This window comes from Rattus norvegicus, chromosome 5, assembly GCF_036323735.1.
Source record: "Rattus norvegicus strain BN/NHsdMcwi chromosome 5, GRCr8, whole genome shotgun sequence".
In the NCBI taxonomy this organism is placed as follows: domain Eukaryota; kingdom Metazoa; phylum Chordata; class Mammalia; order Rodentia; family Muridae; genus Rattus; species Rattus norvegicus.
The window spans coordinates 100442312-100457841 of NC_086023.1; the positions used below are offsets into that span (position 1 = coordinate 100442312).

Sequence of the window (15530 nt, forward strand, 5' to 3'; positions counted from 1 at the left end):
CCCTCCCCATCCTCCCCACATTACCGCCCTCCCCCCAACAATCACGTTTACTGGGGGTTCAGTTTGGCAGGACCAAGGGCTTCCCCTTCCACTGGTGCTCTTACTAGGATATTCATTGCTACCTATGAGGTCAGAGTCCAGGGTCAGTCCATGTATAGTCTTTGGGTAGTGGCTTAGTCCCAGGAAGCTCTGGTTGGTTGGCATTGTTGTTCATATGGGGTCTCAAGCCCCTTCAAGCTCTTTCAGTCCTTTCTTTGATTCCTTCAACGGGGATCCTGTTCTCAGTTCAGTGGTTTGCTGCTGGCATTTGCCTATGTATTTGCTGTATTCTGGTTGTGTCTCTCAGGAAAGATCTACATCCGGTTCCTGTCGACCTGCACTTCTTTGCTTCATCCATCTTGTCTAATTGGGTGGCTGTAAATGTATGGGCCACATGTGGGGCAGGCTCTGAATGGGTGTTCTTTCTGTCTCTATTTTTTTTTTTTTTTTTTTTAAATTAACTTGAGTATTTTTTTTTTATTAACTTGAGTATTTCTTATATACATTTCAAGTGTTATTCCCTTTCCCGTTTCCGGACAAACATCCCCCTCCCCCCTCCCCTTCCTTATGGGTGTTCCCCTGCCAACCCTCCCCCCATTGCCGCCCTCCCCCCATAGTCTAGTTCACTGGGGGTTCAGTCTTAGCAGGACCCAGGGCTTCCCCTTCCACTGGTGCTCTTACTAGGATATTCATTGCTACCTATGGGGTCAGAGTCCAGGGTCAGTCCATGTATAGTCTTTAGGTAGTGGCTTAGTCCCTGGAAGCTCTGGTTGCTTGACATTGTTGTACTTTTGGGGTCTCGAGCACCTTCAAGCTCTTCCAGTTCTTTCTCTGATTCCTTCAATAGGGGACCTATTCTCAGTTCAGTGGTTTGCTGCTGGCATTCGCCTCTGTATTTGCTGTATTCTGGCTGTGTCTCTCAGGAGCGATCTACATCCGGCTCCTGTCGGTCTGCACTTCTTTGCTTCATCCATCTTGTCTAATTGGGTGGCTGTATATGTATGGGCCACATGTGGGGCAGGTTCTGAATGGGTGTTCCTTCAGTCTCTGTTTTAATCTTTGCCTCTCCCTTCCCTGCCAAGGGTATTCTTTTTCCTCATTTAAAGAAGGAGTGAAGCATTCACATTTTGATCATCCGTCTTGAGTTTCCTTTGTTCTAGGGATTTAGAGTAATTCAAGCATTTGGGCTAATAGCCACTTATCAATGAGTGCATACCATGTATGTCTTTCTGTGATTGGGTTAGCTCACTCAGGATGATATTTTCCAGTTCCAACCATTTGCCTACGAATTTCATAAACTCGTTGTTTTTGATAGCTGAGTAATATTCCATTGTGTAGATGTACCACATTTTCTGTATCCATTCCTCTGTTGAAGGGCATCTGGGTTCTTTCCAGTTTCTGGCTATAATAAATAAGGCTGCGATGAACATAGTGGAGCACGTGTCTCTTTTATATGTTGAGGCATCTTTTGGGTATATGCCCAAGAGAGGTATAGCTGGATCCTCAGGCAGTTCAATGTCCAATTTTCTGAGGAACCTCCAGACTGATTTCCAGAATGGTTTTACCAGTCTGCAATCCCACCAACAATGGAGGAGTGTTCCTCTTTATCCACATCCTCGCCAGCATCTGCTGTCACCTGAGTTTTTGATCTTAGCCATTCTCACTGGTGTGAGGTGAAATCTCAGGGTTGTTTTGATTTGCATTTCCCTTATGACTAAAGATGTTGAACATTTCTTTAGGTGTTTCTCAGCCATTCGGCATTCCTCAGCTGTGAATTCTTTGTTTAGCTCTGAACCCCATTTTTTAATAGGGTTATTTGTTTCCCTGCGGGCTAACTTCTTGAGTTCTTTGTATATTTTGGATATAAGGCCTCTATCTGTTGTAGGATTGGTAAAGATCTTTTCCCAATCTGTTGGTTGCCATTTTGTCCTAACCATAGTGTCCTTTGCCTTACAGAAGCTTTGCAGTTTTATGAGATCCCATTTGTCGATTCTTGATCTTAGAGCATAAGCCATTGGTGTTTTGTTCAGGAAATTTTTTCCAGTGCCCATGTGTTCCAGATGCTTCCCCAGTTTTTCTTCTATTAGTTTGAGTGTGTCTGGTTTGATGTGGAGGTCCTTGATCCACTTGGACTTAAGCTTTGTACAGGGTGATAAGGATGGATCGATCTACATTCTTCTACATGTTGCCCGCCAGTTGAACCAGCACCATTTGCTGAAAATGCTATCTTTTTTCCATTGGATGGTTTTGGCTCCTTTGTCAAAAATCAAGTGACCATAGGTGTGTGGGTTCATTTCTGGGTCTTCAATTCTAATCCATTGGTCTATCTGTCTGTCTCTGTACCAATACCATGCAGTTTTTATCACTATTGCTCTGTAATACTGCTTGAGTTCAGGGATAGTGATTCCCCCTGAAGTCCTTTTATTGTTGAGGATAGCTTTAGCTATCCTGGGTTTTTTGTTATTCCAGATGAATTTGCAAATTGTTCTGTCTAATTCTTTGAAGAATTGAATTGGTATTTTGATGGGGATTGCATTGAATCTGTAGATTGCTTTTGGTAAAATGGCCATTTTTACTATATTAATCCTGCCAATCCATGAGCATGGGAGATCTTTCCATCTTCTGAGGTCTTCTTCAATTTCTTTCCTCAGTGTCTTGAAGTTCTTATTGTACAGATCTTTTACTTGCTTGGTTAAAGTCACACCGAGGTACTTCATATTATTTGGGTCTATTATGAAGGGTGTCGTTTCCCTAATTTCTTTCTCGGCTTGTTTCTCTTTTATATAGAGGAAGGCAACTGATTTATTTGAGTTAATTTTATACCCAGCCACTTTGCTGAAGTTGTTTATCAGCTTTAGTAGTTCTCTGGTGGAACTTTTGGGATCACTTAAATATACTATCATGTCGTCTGCAAATAGTGATATTTTGACCTCTTCTTTTCCGATCTGTATCCCCTTGATCTCCTTTTGTTGTCTGATTGCTCTGGCTAGAACTTCAAGAACTATATTGAATAAGTAGGGAGAGAGTGGGCAGCCTTGTCTAGTCCCTGATTTTAGTGGGATTGCTTCAAGTTTCTCTCCATTTAGTTTAATGTTAGCAACTGGTTTGCTGTATATGGCTTTTACTATGTTTAGGTATGGGCCTTGAATTCCTATTCTTTCCAGGACTTTTATCATGAAGGGGTGTTGAATTTTGTCAAATGCTTTCTCAGCATCTAATGAAATGATCATGTGGTTCTGTTCTTTCAGTTTGTTTATATGATGGATCACGTTGATGGTTTTCCGTATATTACACCATCCCTGCATGCCTGGGATGAAGCCTACTTGATCATGGTGGATGATTGTTTTGATGTGCTCTTGAATTCGGTTTGCCAGAATTTTATTGAGTATTTTTGCGTCGATATTCATAAGGGAAATTGGTCTGAAGTTCTCTTTCTTTGTTGGGTCTTTGTGTGGTTTAGGTATAAGAGTAATTGTGGCTTCATAATAGGAATTCGGTAGGGCTCCATCTGTTTCAATTTTGTGGAATAGTTTGGATAATATTGGTAAGAGGTCTTCTATGAAAGTTTGATAGAGTTCTGCACTAAACCTGTCTGGACCTGGGCTCTTTTTGGTTGGGAGACCTTTAATGACTGCTTCTATTTCCTTAGGAGTTATGGGGTTGTTTAACTGGTTTATCTGTTCCTGATTTAACTTCGATACCTGGTATCTGTCTAGGAAATTGTCCATTTCCTGAAGATTTTCAAGTTTTGTTGAATATAGGTTTTTATAGTAAGAGCTGATGATTTTTTGAATTTCCTCTGAATCTGTAGTTATGTCTCCCTTTTCATTTCTGATTTTGTTAATTTGGACGCACTCTCTGTGTCCTCTCGTTAGTCTGGCTAAGGGTTTATCTATCTTGTTGATTTTCTCAAAGAACCAACTTTTGGTTCTGTTGATTCTTTCTATGGTCCTTTTGTTTCTACTTGGTTGATTTCAGCTCTGAGTTTGATTATTTCCTGCCTTCTACTCCTCCTGGGTGTATTTGCTTCTTTTTGTTCTAGAGCTTTTAGGTGTGCTGTCAAGCTGCTGACATATGCTCTTTCCTGTTTCTTTCTGCAGGCACTCAGCACTATGAGTTTTCCTCTTAGCACAGCTTTCATTGTGTCCCATAAGTTTGGGTATGTTGTACCTTCATTTTCATTAAATTCTAAAAAGTTTTTAATTTCTTTCTTTATTTCTTCCTTGACCAGGTTATCATTGAGTAGAGCATTGTTCAATTTCCACGTATATGTGGGCATTCTTCCCTTATTGTTATTGAAGACCAGTTTTAGGCCGTGGTGGTCCGATAGCACGCATGGGATTATTTCTATCTTTCTGTACCTGTTGAGGCCCGTTTTTTGACCAATTATATGGTCAATTTTGGAGAAAGTACCATGAGGAGCTGAGAAGAAGGTATATCCTTTTGCTTTAGGATAGAATGTTCTATAAATATCCGTTAAGTCCATTTGGCTCATGACTTCTCTTAGTCTGTCTACATCTCTGTTTAATTTCTCTTTCCATGATCTGTCCATTGATGAGAGTGGGGTGTTGAAATCTCCTACTATTATTGTGTGAAGTGCAATGTGTGTTTTGAGCTTTAGTAAGGTTTCTTTTACATATGTAGGTGCCCTTGTATTTGGGGCATAGATATTTAGGATTGAGACTTCATCTTGGTGGATTTTTCCTTTGATGAATATGAAGTGTCCTTCCTTATCTTTTTTGATGACTTTTAATTGAAAATTGATTTTATTTGATATTAGAATGGCTACTCCAGCTTGCTTCTTCTGACCATTTGCTTGGAAAGTTGTTTTCCAGCCTTTCACTCTGAGGTAGTGTCTGTCTTTGTCTCTGAGGTGTGTTTCCTGTAGGCAGCAGAATGCAGGGTCCTCGTTGCGTATCCAGTTTGTTAATCTATGTCTTTTTATTGGGGAGTTGAGGCCATTGATATTGAGAGATATTAAGGAATAGTGATTATTGCTTCCCGTTATATTCATATTTGGAAGTGAGGTTATGTTTGTGTGCTTTAATTCTCTTTGTTTTGTTGCCAAGACGATTAGTTTCTTGCTTCTTCTAGGGTATAACTTGCCTCCTTATGTTGGGCTTTACCATTTATTATCCTTTGTAGTGCTGGATTTGTAGAAAGATATTGTGTAAATTTGGTTTTGTCATGGAATATCTTGGTTTCTCCATCAATGTTAATTGAGAGTTTTGCTGGATACAGTAACCTGGGCTGGCATTTGTGTTCTCTTAGGGTCTGTATGACATCAGTCCAGGATCTTCTGGCCTTCATAGTTTCTGGCGAGAAGTCTGGTGTGATTCTGATAGGTCTGCCTTTATATGTTACTTGACCTTTTTCCCTTACTGCTTTTAATATTCTTTCTTTATTTTGTGCGTTTGGTGTTTTGACAGTTATGTGACGGGAGGTGTTTCTTTTCTGGTCCAATCTATTTGGAGTTCTGTAGGCTTCTTGTATGTCTATGGGTATCTCTTTTTTTAGGTTAGGGAAGTTTTCTTCTATGATTTTGTTGAAGATATTTACTGGTCCTTTGAGCTGGGAGTCTTCACTCTCTTCTATACCTATTATCCTTAGGTTTGATCTTCTCATTGAGTCCTGGATTTCCTGTATGTTTTGGACCAGTAGCTTTTTCTGCTTTACATTATCTTTGACAGTTGAGTCAATGACTTCTATGGAATCTTCTGCTCCTGATATTCTCTCTTCCATCTCTTGTATTCTGTTGGTGAAGCTTGTATCTACAGCTCCTTGTCTCTTCTTTTGGTTTTCTATATCCAGGGTTGTTTCCATGTGTTCTTTCTTGATTGCTTCTATTTCCATTTTTAATTCCTTCAACTGTTTGATTGTGTTTTCCTGGAATTCTTTCAGGGAGTTTTGTGTCTCCTCTCTATGGGCTTCTACTTGTTTATTTATGTTTTCCTGGAATTCTTTCAGGCATTTTTGCGATTCCTCTCTGTAGGCTTCTACTTGTTCTCTAAGGGAGTTCTTCACGTCTTTCTTGAAGTCCTCCAGCATCATGATCAAAAATGATTTTGAAACTAGATCTTGCTTTTCTGGTGTGTTTGGATATTCCATGTTTGTTTTGATGGGAGAATTGGGCTCCGATGGTGCCATGTAGTCTTGGTTTCTGTTGCTTGGGTTCCTGTGCTTGCCTCTCGCCATCAGATTATCTCTAGTGTTACTTTGTTCTGCTATTTCTGACAGTGGCTAGACTGTCCTATAAGCCTGTGTGTCAGGAGTGCTGTAGACCTGTTTTCCTCTCTTTCAGTCAGTTATGGGGACAGAGTGTTCTGCTTTCGGGCGTGTAGTTTTTCCTCTCTACAGGTCTTCAGCTGTTCCTGTGGGCCTGTGTCTTGAGTTCACCAGGCAGCTTTCTTGCAGCAGAAAATTTGGTCTTACCTATGGTCCCGAGGCTCAAGTTCGCTCGTGGGCTGCTGCCCACGGGCTCTCTGCAGCGGCAGCAACCAGGAAGACCTGTGCCGCCCCTTCCGGGAGCTTCAGTGCACCAGGGTTCCAGATGGTCTTTGGCTTTTTCCTCTGGCGTCCGAGATGTGTGTGCAGAGAGCAGTCTCTTCTGGTTTCCCAGGCTTGTCTGCCTCTCTGAAGGTTTAGCTCTCCCTCCCACGGGATTTGGGTGCAGAGAACTGTTTATCCGGTCTGTTTCCTTCAGGTTCCGGAGGTGTCTCAGGCAGGGGTCCTGCAGCTCCTGGGCCTTCTTCTAGATTCTTGTCCTGACTTCCATTGTTAGTGAACGATGATGTGAGCGTGTAAGATGAACTTAACCCTTTCCTCCCCAAGTTATTTTTGTTCTTGGCATTTTATCACAATGATGGCAATCCTAACTAAGACCACAAATAAACAAAGCTAAGATACAGAAAAGGCAATAGTCCAGGCACCTTTCCAATATCATTCCAGCTAGTATTTAAAATTTAAATATATGTAAAATTAAGTATGTTAAAAAGTGGGAGATAAATATTGCTCTAAGAGCTTTGTCCAGAAGCAAATACTTTCTCTTGCTGTAACTGGGAGGGAAAAAGAAGCAAATGTGTATCATTTTCTTGGCTGGAAACTAGGAGGAGAGCATTACATTAAAAGGTTTATCTAACCTCTTCTCTTTGTCCTATGAATTTAATGATGGGCTTGCATAAAACTTTTCTTAATTTGTATTGTACCTCTCAGGACATTTGGGATTTATATCATGGGTTTTATAGTAGGATGATGTAACTGGGGACGGCAGGCTTTATTTGTTCAATCAACTTGCCATTAGTATATAAAAGGGTGAAAATACAAAGGACTTTATGAGCGGTGTCTTACCCAGTCCTCCAGGATGACCAGACAACATGAGAAATCCCCCTATTTGTAAGATACATTCAGCTGCTCATGTGCATGTTGATTAATATAAAGAGTAGTTTTTTAAATAAAGGGTGGCACCACTTAATAAAAAATATATTTATGTTCCAAGGGAAACAGACCTTTTTTATTTAATATTATTTTGTGGGTGCATTTGTATGGTGCATATATGTCAGTAAAGGCATGTGTGTGCCACATCATGCCTGGGGGAAACAGAGGCAACTTTCAGGAGTTAGCTATTTCCTTCTGCAAAGAGATCAGGGATGGAAATCAGGTTATAAGCTTTGCACAGCAAGTGTTTTTACCTTATAACCTAGAACATAATTTTATTTTTTATTAAATGGTGAGAGTCCAGATTTTTATTATCACACAGTTTCTGGTCAGCCAAGTAAAATTCATGTTGGCTTTGAATTTCAGTGTTTAGCTGCAAGCTTTTTGCTAGCTATACTTCATGGTGAAAGTATTCAGCAGCAACTGTCTGTCTCGTTTGGCCCATATGATTTCCTCATAGCAAAAATGATTTATTAAACACACAATCTCAAGGAAGAAAAAGAATATGTTGGAATGGAAAGAAACGCTGGGATTTTACAGGAGCACAGTAATGTTTTCTTATAATGTGATATCTGAAATGAAACCTCGGTGGGAAACAAAGACAAGTACATGAGGCTTGGGCTAAATTCAGTCTTAGCGAACAGGATTCCTCTTTGTTTCACAGAACTCGCTTTGGCATTCCTATTGAGCCCCGTAGCTCATAGAAAAATGAATGCAATCTCATGATTTTTCTTTATTTTGGGGAATTGGAAATCCTACACACTAACTTGTTTACCCTCAGACCACAGGGAGATTATGTCGTGGGCAGACTTAGACCTTGGACCATGTTCCACCTTGAGTTTTAATTCTCTGATTTAAAACAAATTATTTTTGTTTATGTGTATGGGTGTTTTGCCTACATGTAGTGTCTGTGCACCACTTACAGGCCCAGTGCCCTCAGGTCTCCTGGAACTGGAGTTAGAAATGATTTTTAAGTCACCCTGTGGATGCTGGAAATTTAACTCTAGTCCTTTGGAAGATCAGCCGGTTCCATTAATCACTAAACCATCTCTTCAGCCCCCTCAGTTCTTTGGTTAACTGAAAATTTGACTGTGTTCTTCCTTGAACTCCATCATGCTAATTCATAACTTGCATTCTTTCAGAGGAAAAGGACCCTGCAGGGCCAGCAACATGGCTCTGGTAAATGTTGGTAAATATACTTTCTCCCAAGCCTAATAACCCGATGTTGACCCTGAGACCCACATGGTGTGTCTGACCCTTGAATGACTTTTACTTATGTCTAGGATACCTATAAATTCCCACCCTTTACACAGATAAACACATTAGTAAATAAATGTATTATGAAAATTGTTTGGAAAAGGAGCATTTGGAAGAAAACAGGCCTTGGAAAATGTGTTGTTGGGAGCCACTGATCTTTCTAGGTCCCTCATTGGTCATTCAAATTTGGTATAAACCCAAATTTGTCATTTGTCAGAAATGACATGGAAGTTTTAGCACTTTCCCCAGAGACCAAAGACATGTTTGGCACCAACCTGAGGGTTGGAAGACTCAGTGTGAAGGCAAAACACACAGCAGGAATTGTAAAGATCAGAATAGCATGTGGGGAATGAGGAGTGAAAAGAGACGATACCGACATGGCTTTGAATCAGTCAGTCAGGACACTTGTACTGGGGAAGCAGAGACGAGGTTTGTTTGGTCTCTTTGTTCAATTCCTTTCACTGGGTGTTTGCAGAACACCTGTGCTGTGCTAGGACAAGTTATCGCCACTGAGCAAACAGAATCATGTGTGCACTGTGACTCACAGCTTGAAGTCCGCTTCCCTTTTGGAGGCTATCTTAGACTCTGTAAACTTAAGGTAGGGAGAGTCTATACGAGTTACTCAGTGCCAGAGTCCTGGGAATGAACAGAAATAGGATTATCTGCTTGGGAATGCTTCAGACCTATGGTTGTTTCGTCCTGACAACTTTTCTTCCTTTCGAGTCTTATACCACTAGCCCACACAAAGCCTGTCTTCTGAAGGGGTCCATTCTGCAGCATAGCTGATGTCTGGTCATTGAATGTATTTTGACAGAGTAGATGCTATGTGCCAAGTACTCCTCTAGGACTTAGCAAGCAGTGGTAATTAGGCAGACAAAGTTGCTAGTGCTCGGAAACTCCTTTAGGCACAAGTAATAAGCAAATTGATTTCAACGAGTCATAAATATTGTGCAGGAAATAATAGTCATGAAACTCAGTCTAACTGGGCTTGAGGACTGGGCATGATTAATCAGGAATATGAGCTGTACGTGCTGATAATGTGGAAGCTTTGAGCTTGAGGAGGGCCCCAACTGGCCCTAGCTGAGAGAACCACAGGTTCCTGCCACTGTGGTAAAGCTACTCTGCTCTGCAACCTTCGCAAGGACCAAGATGAATCACAGCACAAAAAAGGTGTGGCAGCCATAGGAGAAGCACTGTGATTCAGTTTTGATGGATTGCTCATATTCCCAGGGTTTATCAATACCATAACCACACCTTAGTTCTGGAAGAAAGCCACGGGTAACAGACAAGAACTCCTGGAACAGACCAGTAGCCAATCACAAAACCCAGCACATCTGGCAGTCTGAAGAGACTGCTTACTGTCCTGTAGGACAAGGGATAGACACACAACTATAATCATTATCTGCATCAACAGGTTTTAACCTTGTTACTTTCTCCCACCTTCCCCAACAATAACTCAATAGACTGAATGTTTTGCTTTTTGCAGTAAAAGATTTCCTTACTTAAATCATTTCATGGTTAAGAGAATCTTGTTTCTTCATAGTCTGCCTTTTTTGTTTGTTTGTTTGTTTTTTATCGATCAATTAAATTGAAAAAAAAAGTATTAGATACTACCACTATACAAGACCAAAATTGCTGACAGAAAATGTATTTTTAGTACATATTAACCCTTGATTGTATCAACAGTTTCTGGAAGTCTGAGTTTATTAACTAATCAAGAGCTGATATGTCAAAGATTTTAAAATATGGCTAAAAATTTAAAACGTATTTGGGAAAGACTTTACAATATAGGAGGGCAGTGAGAATGGCTTTCGTAAGAGGCTTATTTACTTAATTGAGAAGAACAATATATAGTCACATATGTTTGTCATATATATGACAAATCAGTGCTACTATGCGACGGCACAAAATTCAGCGATGTTGTAAGATAGAAATGTAAAGTCCTACAGAAGCTTCATGGACCAACATGGGAGACTAGAGTCAGTAAGCTGGGAGCAGTCCACCGAGAGGAGTGAGGAAGCTTTGGAGAAATGATGAAAGGTGACGGTCCACTAGTTCATGCTCAGAGCTCAACCAAGGCAAGGTGTTTTTATGGGCAAAGCAGGCATCTGGGAACAGGCACCTATTGTCCATTTAGAGAGTGGCTGGGAAAAGATCACATTGACCTTGCTCCATGCATGTAGTGGCATGGGAAATTTCTTCAGCTTCAGTGGCTGACTGAAGAATTTTGTGTGAGTTTGACCCACTGGTTTTCTTTGCTCATCTGTGGAGCTATGTGTGCACTGTTGATATCTGTAAAGACTTGTATTATTTGTAATTTGAACTCTGTCTTGATGACTTATAAGGTATGTGGATAAATGTGAACACACAGACTTTCAGAAAGCCTCCGTCTTGGTCATAGTCATTGCAAATTTTTTGAAGCAGCATAAAAATAATAATAAAAAAGTTTGAGACTTACTGAGTTCACGCCCTTCTGTTTGAGAACACCAAAAAGAGTACTAATTTTAACCTGTTACTGTCTGAGTGGTTTATTCTTTATGCTTTTTACTAAGAAGATGCAGAAGTTGCTTTAATACCTTAGAGAATTTTAAAATGTACTTTGTACTTACTAATTTTTCATTTATATTTTCATTATTTTTTGAAAATTGTATTGTAGAGTGGAACTTTCTTCTTTCTTTTCTGTAACTCTGTCTATGTATCAGTGTTGAAGCCAGAACACTATAGGCAAGCACTCTATTCACCTAGCACTCTCCCTAGCGGCTCTGTGGTGGAGGAGATTTTATCCCTCCCTGTTTGTTCACACATTCACTGTTCACCTTCAGTTATGGATTAACTCCTCAGCAGGAAGTCCTTTTGCATGAAAGCACATTTCTGATGACAATAGGCTTCTGTTTGTGGTTTGAGTCACCCAAGAATGGATGCCTTTGATAAGTCTAGAAACCTACATATCTCAAGATCTCTTTGTCTTATAGAGAGAATTAGCATGGCTTTTTGGGTTTCTATCCCAAGTGGGAAACTGTAATGAATGTGAGAAGGCCCTCTTGTGGCCAGCCAGGTCCCTGCCACCCAGTTTGGTTCCCCTTACAAGCAAATGCATTGTCTAGAGTTCATGTAGATGCAGTTAGAAAAGTTGCCATTTTCTACTTATTCTTAACTTTTTCCCCTGTGGTTTTTAGTTCTCTTTGAAAGATGAAAATCATAATGCCTGCAGTACAGGGTAACTAGATTTTTCTAATGAATCAATAATTCATTTTTTCATAATGTTGCATGTTATCATTTAATAAGCAGAGGAATCTATAAGACTAATGATTTCTTAACTTTCTTGGTTGCCACACCCAGTTCCGTATTAGTATTGATAAGTTAATCCAGAAAGAATGCATTTCTTAATAAACAACTTGGCATTTGATAGGTGTGTTCAAGGAGCTTTATTGGAGTCAGAAATACAATGGATTTTTGTTTGTTTTTTTGTTTTCTTGGTGTTTTTTTTGGGGGGGGGCAGTTAGGAGCCTAATGTATATGTCAAGAAGTGAGTTCTTGATTCTGACTTCTACTAGGAGTCAATAAGTTCCAAAAAGGATGAAACAAACGCGCGTGCGTGCATGCGTGCGTGCGTGCGTGGTTTATGAGCGAATTTGAGATTTTTCTTGGGCATAAAATAACTAGCATGTCTTTCTTCTTTCCCTCTCTGTCATAGGTGAACCTCAGAGCCACTGACGTAAGGCTCATGCGTCAATTGCTCCTCATCAATGAGAGCATCGAGTCCATCAAGTGGATGATTGAGGAAAAGGCCACCGTTACCAGCCGAGGCAGCAGTCTCAGTGGCAGCCTGTGTAGTTTGCTGGAGAGTCAGAGCACCTCCTTACGTGGCAGCTACAACAGCCTCCATGATGGCAGTGATGGGCTGGATGGCATCTCGGTAGGGAGCTACCTGGACACTTTGGCAGATGATGTACCAGGCCATCAGACCCCTTCAGACTTGGATCAGTTCAGTGACAGCTCTATCATAGAGGACTCTCAAGCTCTGCACAAGCATCCCAAGCTGGATTCTGAGTACTACTGCTTTGGCTAATGATCCACGTTTTTGCATGGGACTGATGTGCAATTAACTTGTATGTATCCTTCTTCTCTGCTGCTATATTTTTGGTGTGATTTATTTTAATAAGGCAACCTTTTTAAAGAAGCTTATTTTTAAACTGCTTAATGAAATTTCTGTTGCTCCTAATACTTCTCATCTAGACTGATTTATTTTTCTCTGTTACATCTCTATTTTTATTTATTGTAATAATCTTTCTCCCTTCTCTTACAGTAGCACAGACAAAGTAGAGGGGGAAAATAAGCAATAATTGTTTCTGCTTTTGTTTTCAGAGTGAGGGGTCAGGGATTATATGAAACACTTTGCTAAGTTTTACAATAAACCAAAGTCTGATCACTTCCTTCATCCTGTTGTGTGTTGTGTTAAATGATTTGAGATTTCTATGTGCAAGAAGATATGAAGATATTTTACTGTTTGTATATTAAACTACCTATTTGGACAAAGTAGACATTATTTCAAAGCCAGAATCTGTTCCTGCATGATGAGCTTGTGCTCTTACCCATGTCACTGACATTTGGAAAACCCAAACTGCATAGACTTGATTTAGTCTACTCCAGTGTCAGAATTGGAGATGAGTTTTAGAATCAATGAGTTTAACTCAAATCTTGAGTTTACATGTCTTACAATATGTATTATACTACTAGATTTCAAAAGAAAATGGACAGTAGTTTTCAAGGTGAGTACAGGCAAAGACCTTTGGGTTTCTGTGGGTGACATAAAGGAGAAAGGCTGAAAGAGTAATGGATCTGGAGCAGGACAGGGAAGATTGGTAGACACATAGAAGGGTCACCATCTCAGTCACAGGGATCCTTGAGCCAGGCAGGCAGATGAGAAACTTCCCACAGGAAGAAGATGGCAGAAATGACTACCACTTGTATGTTACAGTCCCTCTTGTAGTCTGGTCCCAGGGAATCTGGAAAGTGTGATATTTCAGCAGGAATCTATTTTTAAAAACTAAATTTAGAGATAGTTTGAGATTAACAGACTATTTTCATATATATATATGAAATATATATATATAAGTATATATATATATACATTAGTAGAAGGCATAAACACGTACAGTAAGAAAGATCAGAACCATTATGTTATAACTATAAATCCCAATATGTTATTTTTCATCCTAAGATGGAAAAATAATTTCTTAGTTTTCTGGATTGATACTTGAATATATTTTCATTTGTATAATAAGTCAAAACACTTAATTTTTCTTTTGGTATTTATTTTGTTTTACTTTATACGTGTGTGCTTGATGGGGGTAATAGGCACATAAATACTATGACTGTGGGGGCCAGAGGCACTAGATCTTCTGGAGCTGGAATTAGGGGCAGTTGTGAGCCAGTCAACATGGGTGCTGGGAATCAAACTCTGGTCCTCTGAAGGAGAAGCACTAGCACTCCACAGCCAAGCCATCTCTCCAGAACCATTTAATTTTGATGTGGTGTTATTATTTCAATTCATTATTTTTTTCAAGTGAGAAAGCTTAATTAAGATTTCAACATATTCTAATAATGCATGTTAGTGCACTAAACATTAGACAATATAAGTCAATGGGAACTAGTATTGCCATCAGGAAATATCCCTATTCAAAGAATGTTTTCTCTTTTTTATATGCTCATTGTTCAATTGTCAATTTTTTTTTGTTTCCAAAACACATATCACTCAACTCCCAATTATAGTCTGTGGGGTGCTATATTTTGCAATCCTCTTTTAACATATATTTCTTATAGTAGCATCACAGCAGTCTTATGATATGAGAACTGACACCAATTTATGTTTAAGGAAACTAAGGTATAGAACCTAGATGATGGGGTCAAACTTCCCCAGTGTCAAACCCAGGCCTTGAATTGAACTGAGGTCTCTGTTGCTCTTAAAACTACACTCACTAACCCTTTCTATTATTTGTTGACATTCAATAATAAAATGTAGACAAAGGAGCAAATATAAGCCCAGAATTGGAAAATGCAACCAACTGTTTTCCACGTCACCAGTGTCTCCAGGTTTCCCTGTGTTAACTACCAAACTCTTTCTTTAAATCACACATCCAGAGTAAGGCAGTTGGGAGTTGGCGCCTCACATATTCCCCTCTTTCTGTATACTTTTATTTTCAATTTAATAAAGACTGTTTGATTGACTGTTTTAATCTGGAATCAAGCCAAGAAATTCTTAGCATCAATTGTTTATCATGTAAAAACTCAAGAGGACACATCATAACTTCACATAGAATGTATCCTGAACATCAAGCCTGGTGCATGTCAAGCAGAAAGTAATGAACTATATAGGCATGTGTTTATGCATGGTGGTGAGACTATCCTTAATAAGAATGAAGCTGGCATTTAGCAATAGAACAGATGACAAGAGCAAATTCTAATATCTTTCCAGTCCCAGCAGTTGTCTAGAATGAGTTATGCATGAGCAAGTTGCTGTTCTCAGACTACAGCTTCAGACTGGGAACTCATTCTGGCAAATTTTTCTAATACCTTCCTTTTCAAACCAACTTCCCTAGCTATTTGTCCATGCTACCCATGAATATTTACCAAGGAAATGAGAAAAATCTTAAGGGCCCGTTATGAGAGACACATATGGAATAGTTTTTATTTAGACATTGTATTTTATATGGAATCTGTAGGAGTAGTGGTGGAATTTAGATTGTTTTGTGCTCCGTGAGTAATAAGTTTCAGTATTTTATAATCTTAATACTTATTCT

The 15530-nt window shown here is 39.6% G+C and overlaps 1 protein-coding gene across 2 annotated transcripts in view; it reads left to right on the forward strand.

The window, feature by feature from the left end:
- Positions 1 to 13168, forward strand: part of Lurap1l (leucine rich adaptor protein 1-like) — a 52559-nt gene extending 39391 nt beyond the window's left edge. For both annotated transcript variants that reach the window (XM_063287940.1, NM_001025022.1), the window contains exon 2: positions 12425 to 13168. In XM_063287940.1, coding sequence (XP_063144010.1) covers positions 12425 to 12799 — 375 coding nt within the window. In that variant the 3' untranslated portion in view covers positions 12800 to 13168. The remainder of the gene's footprint in view (positions 1 to 12424) is intronic.
- The last annotated feature ends 2362 nt before the right edge of the window (positions 13169 to 15530 follow it).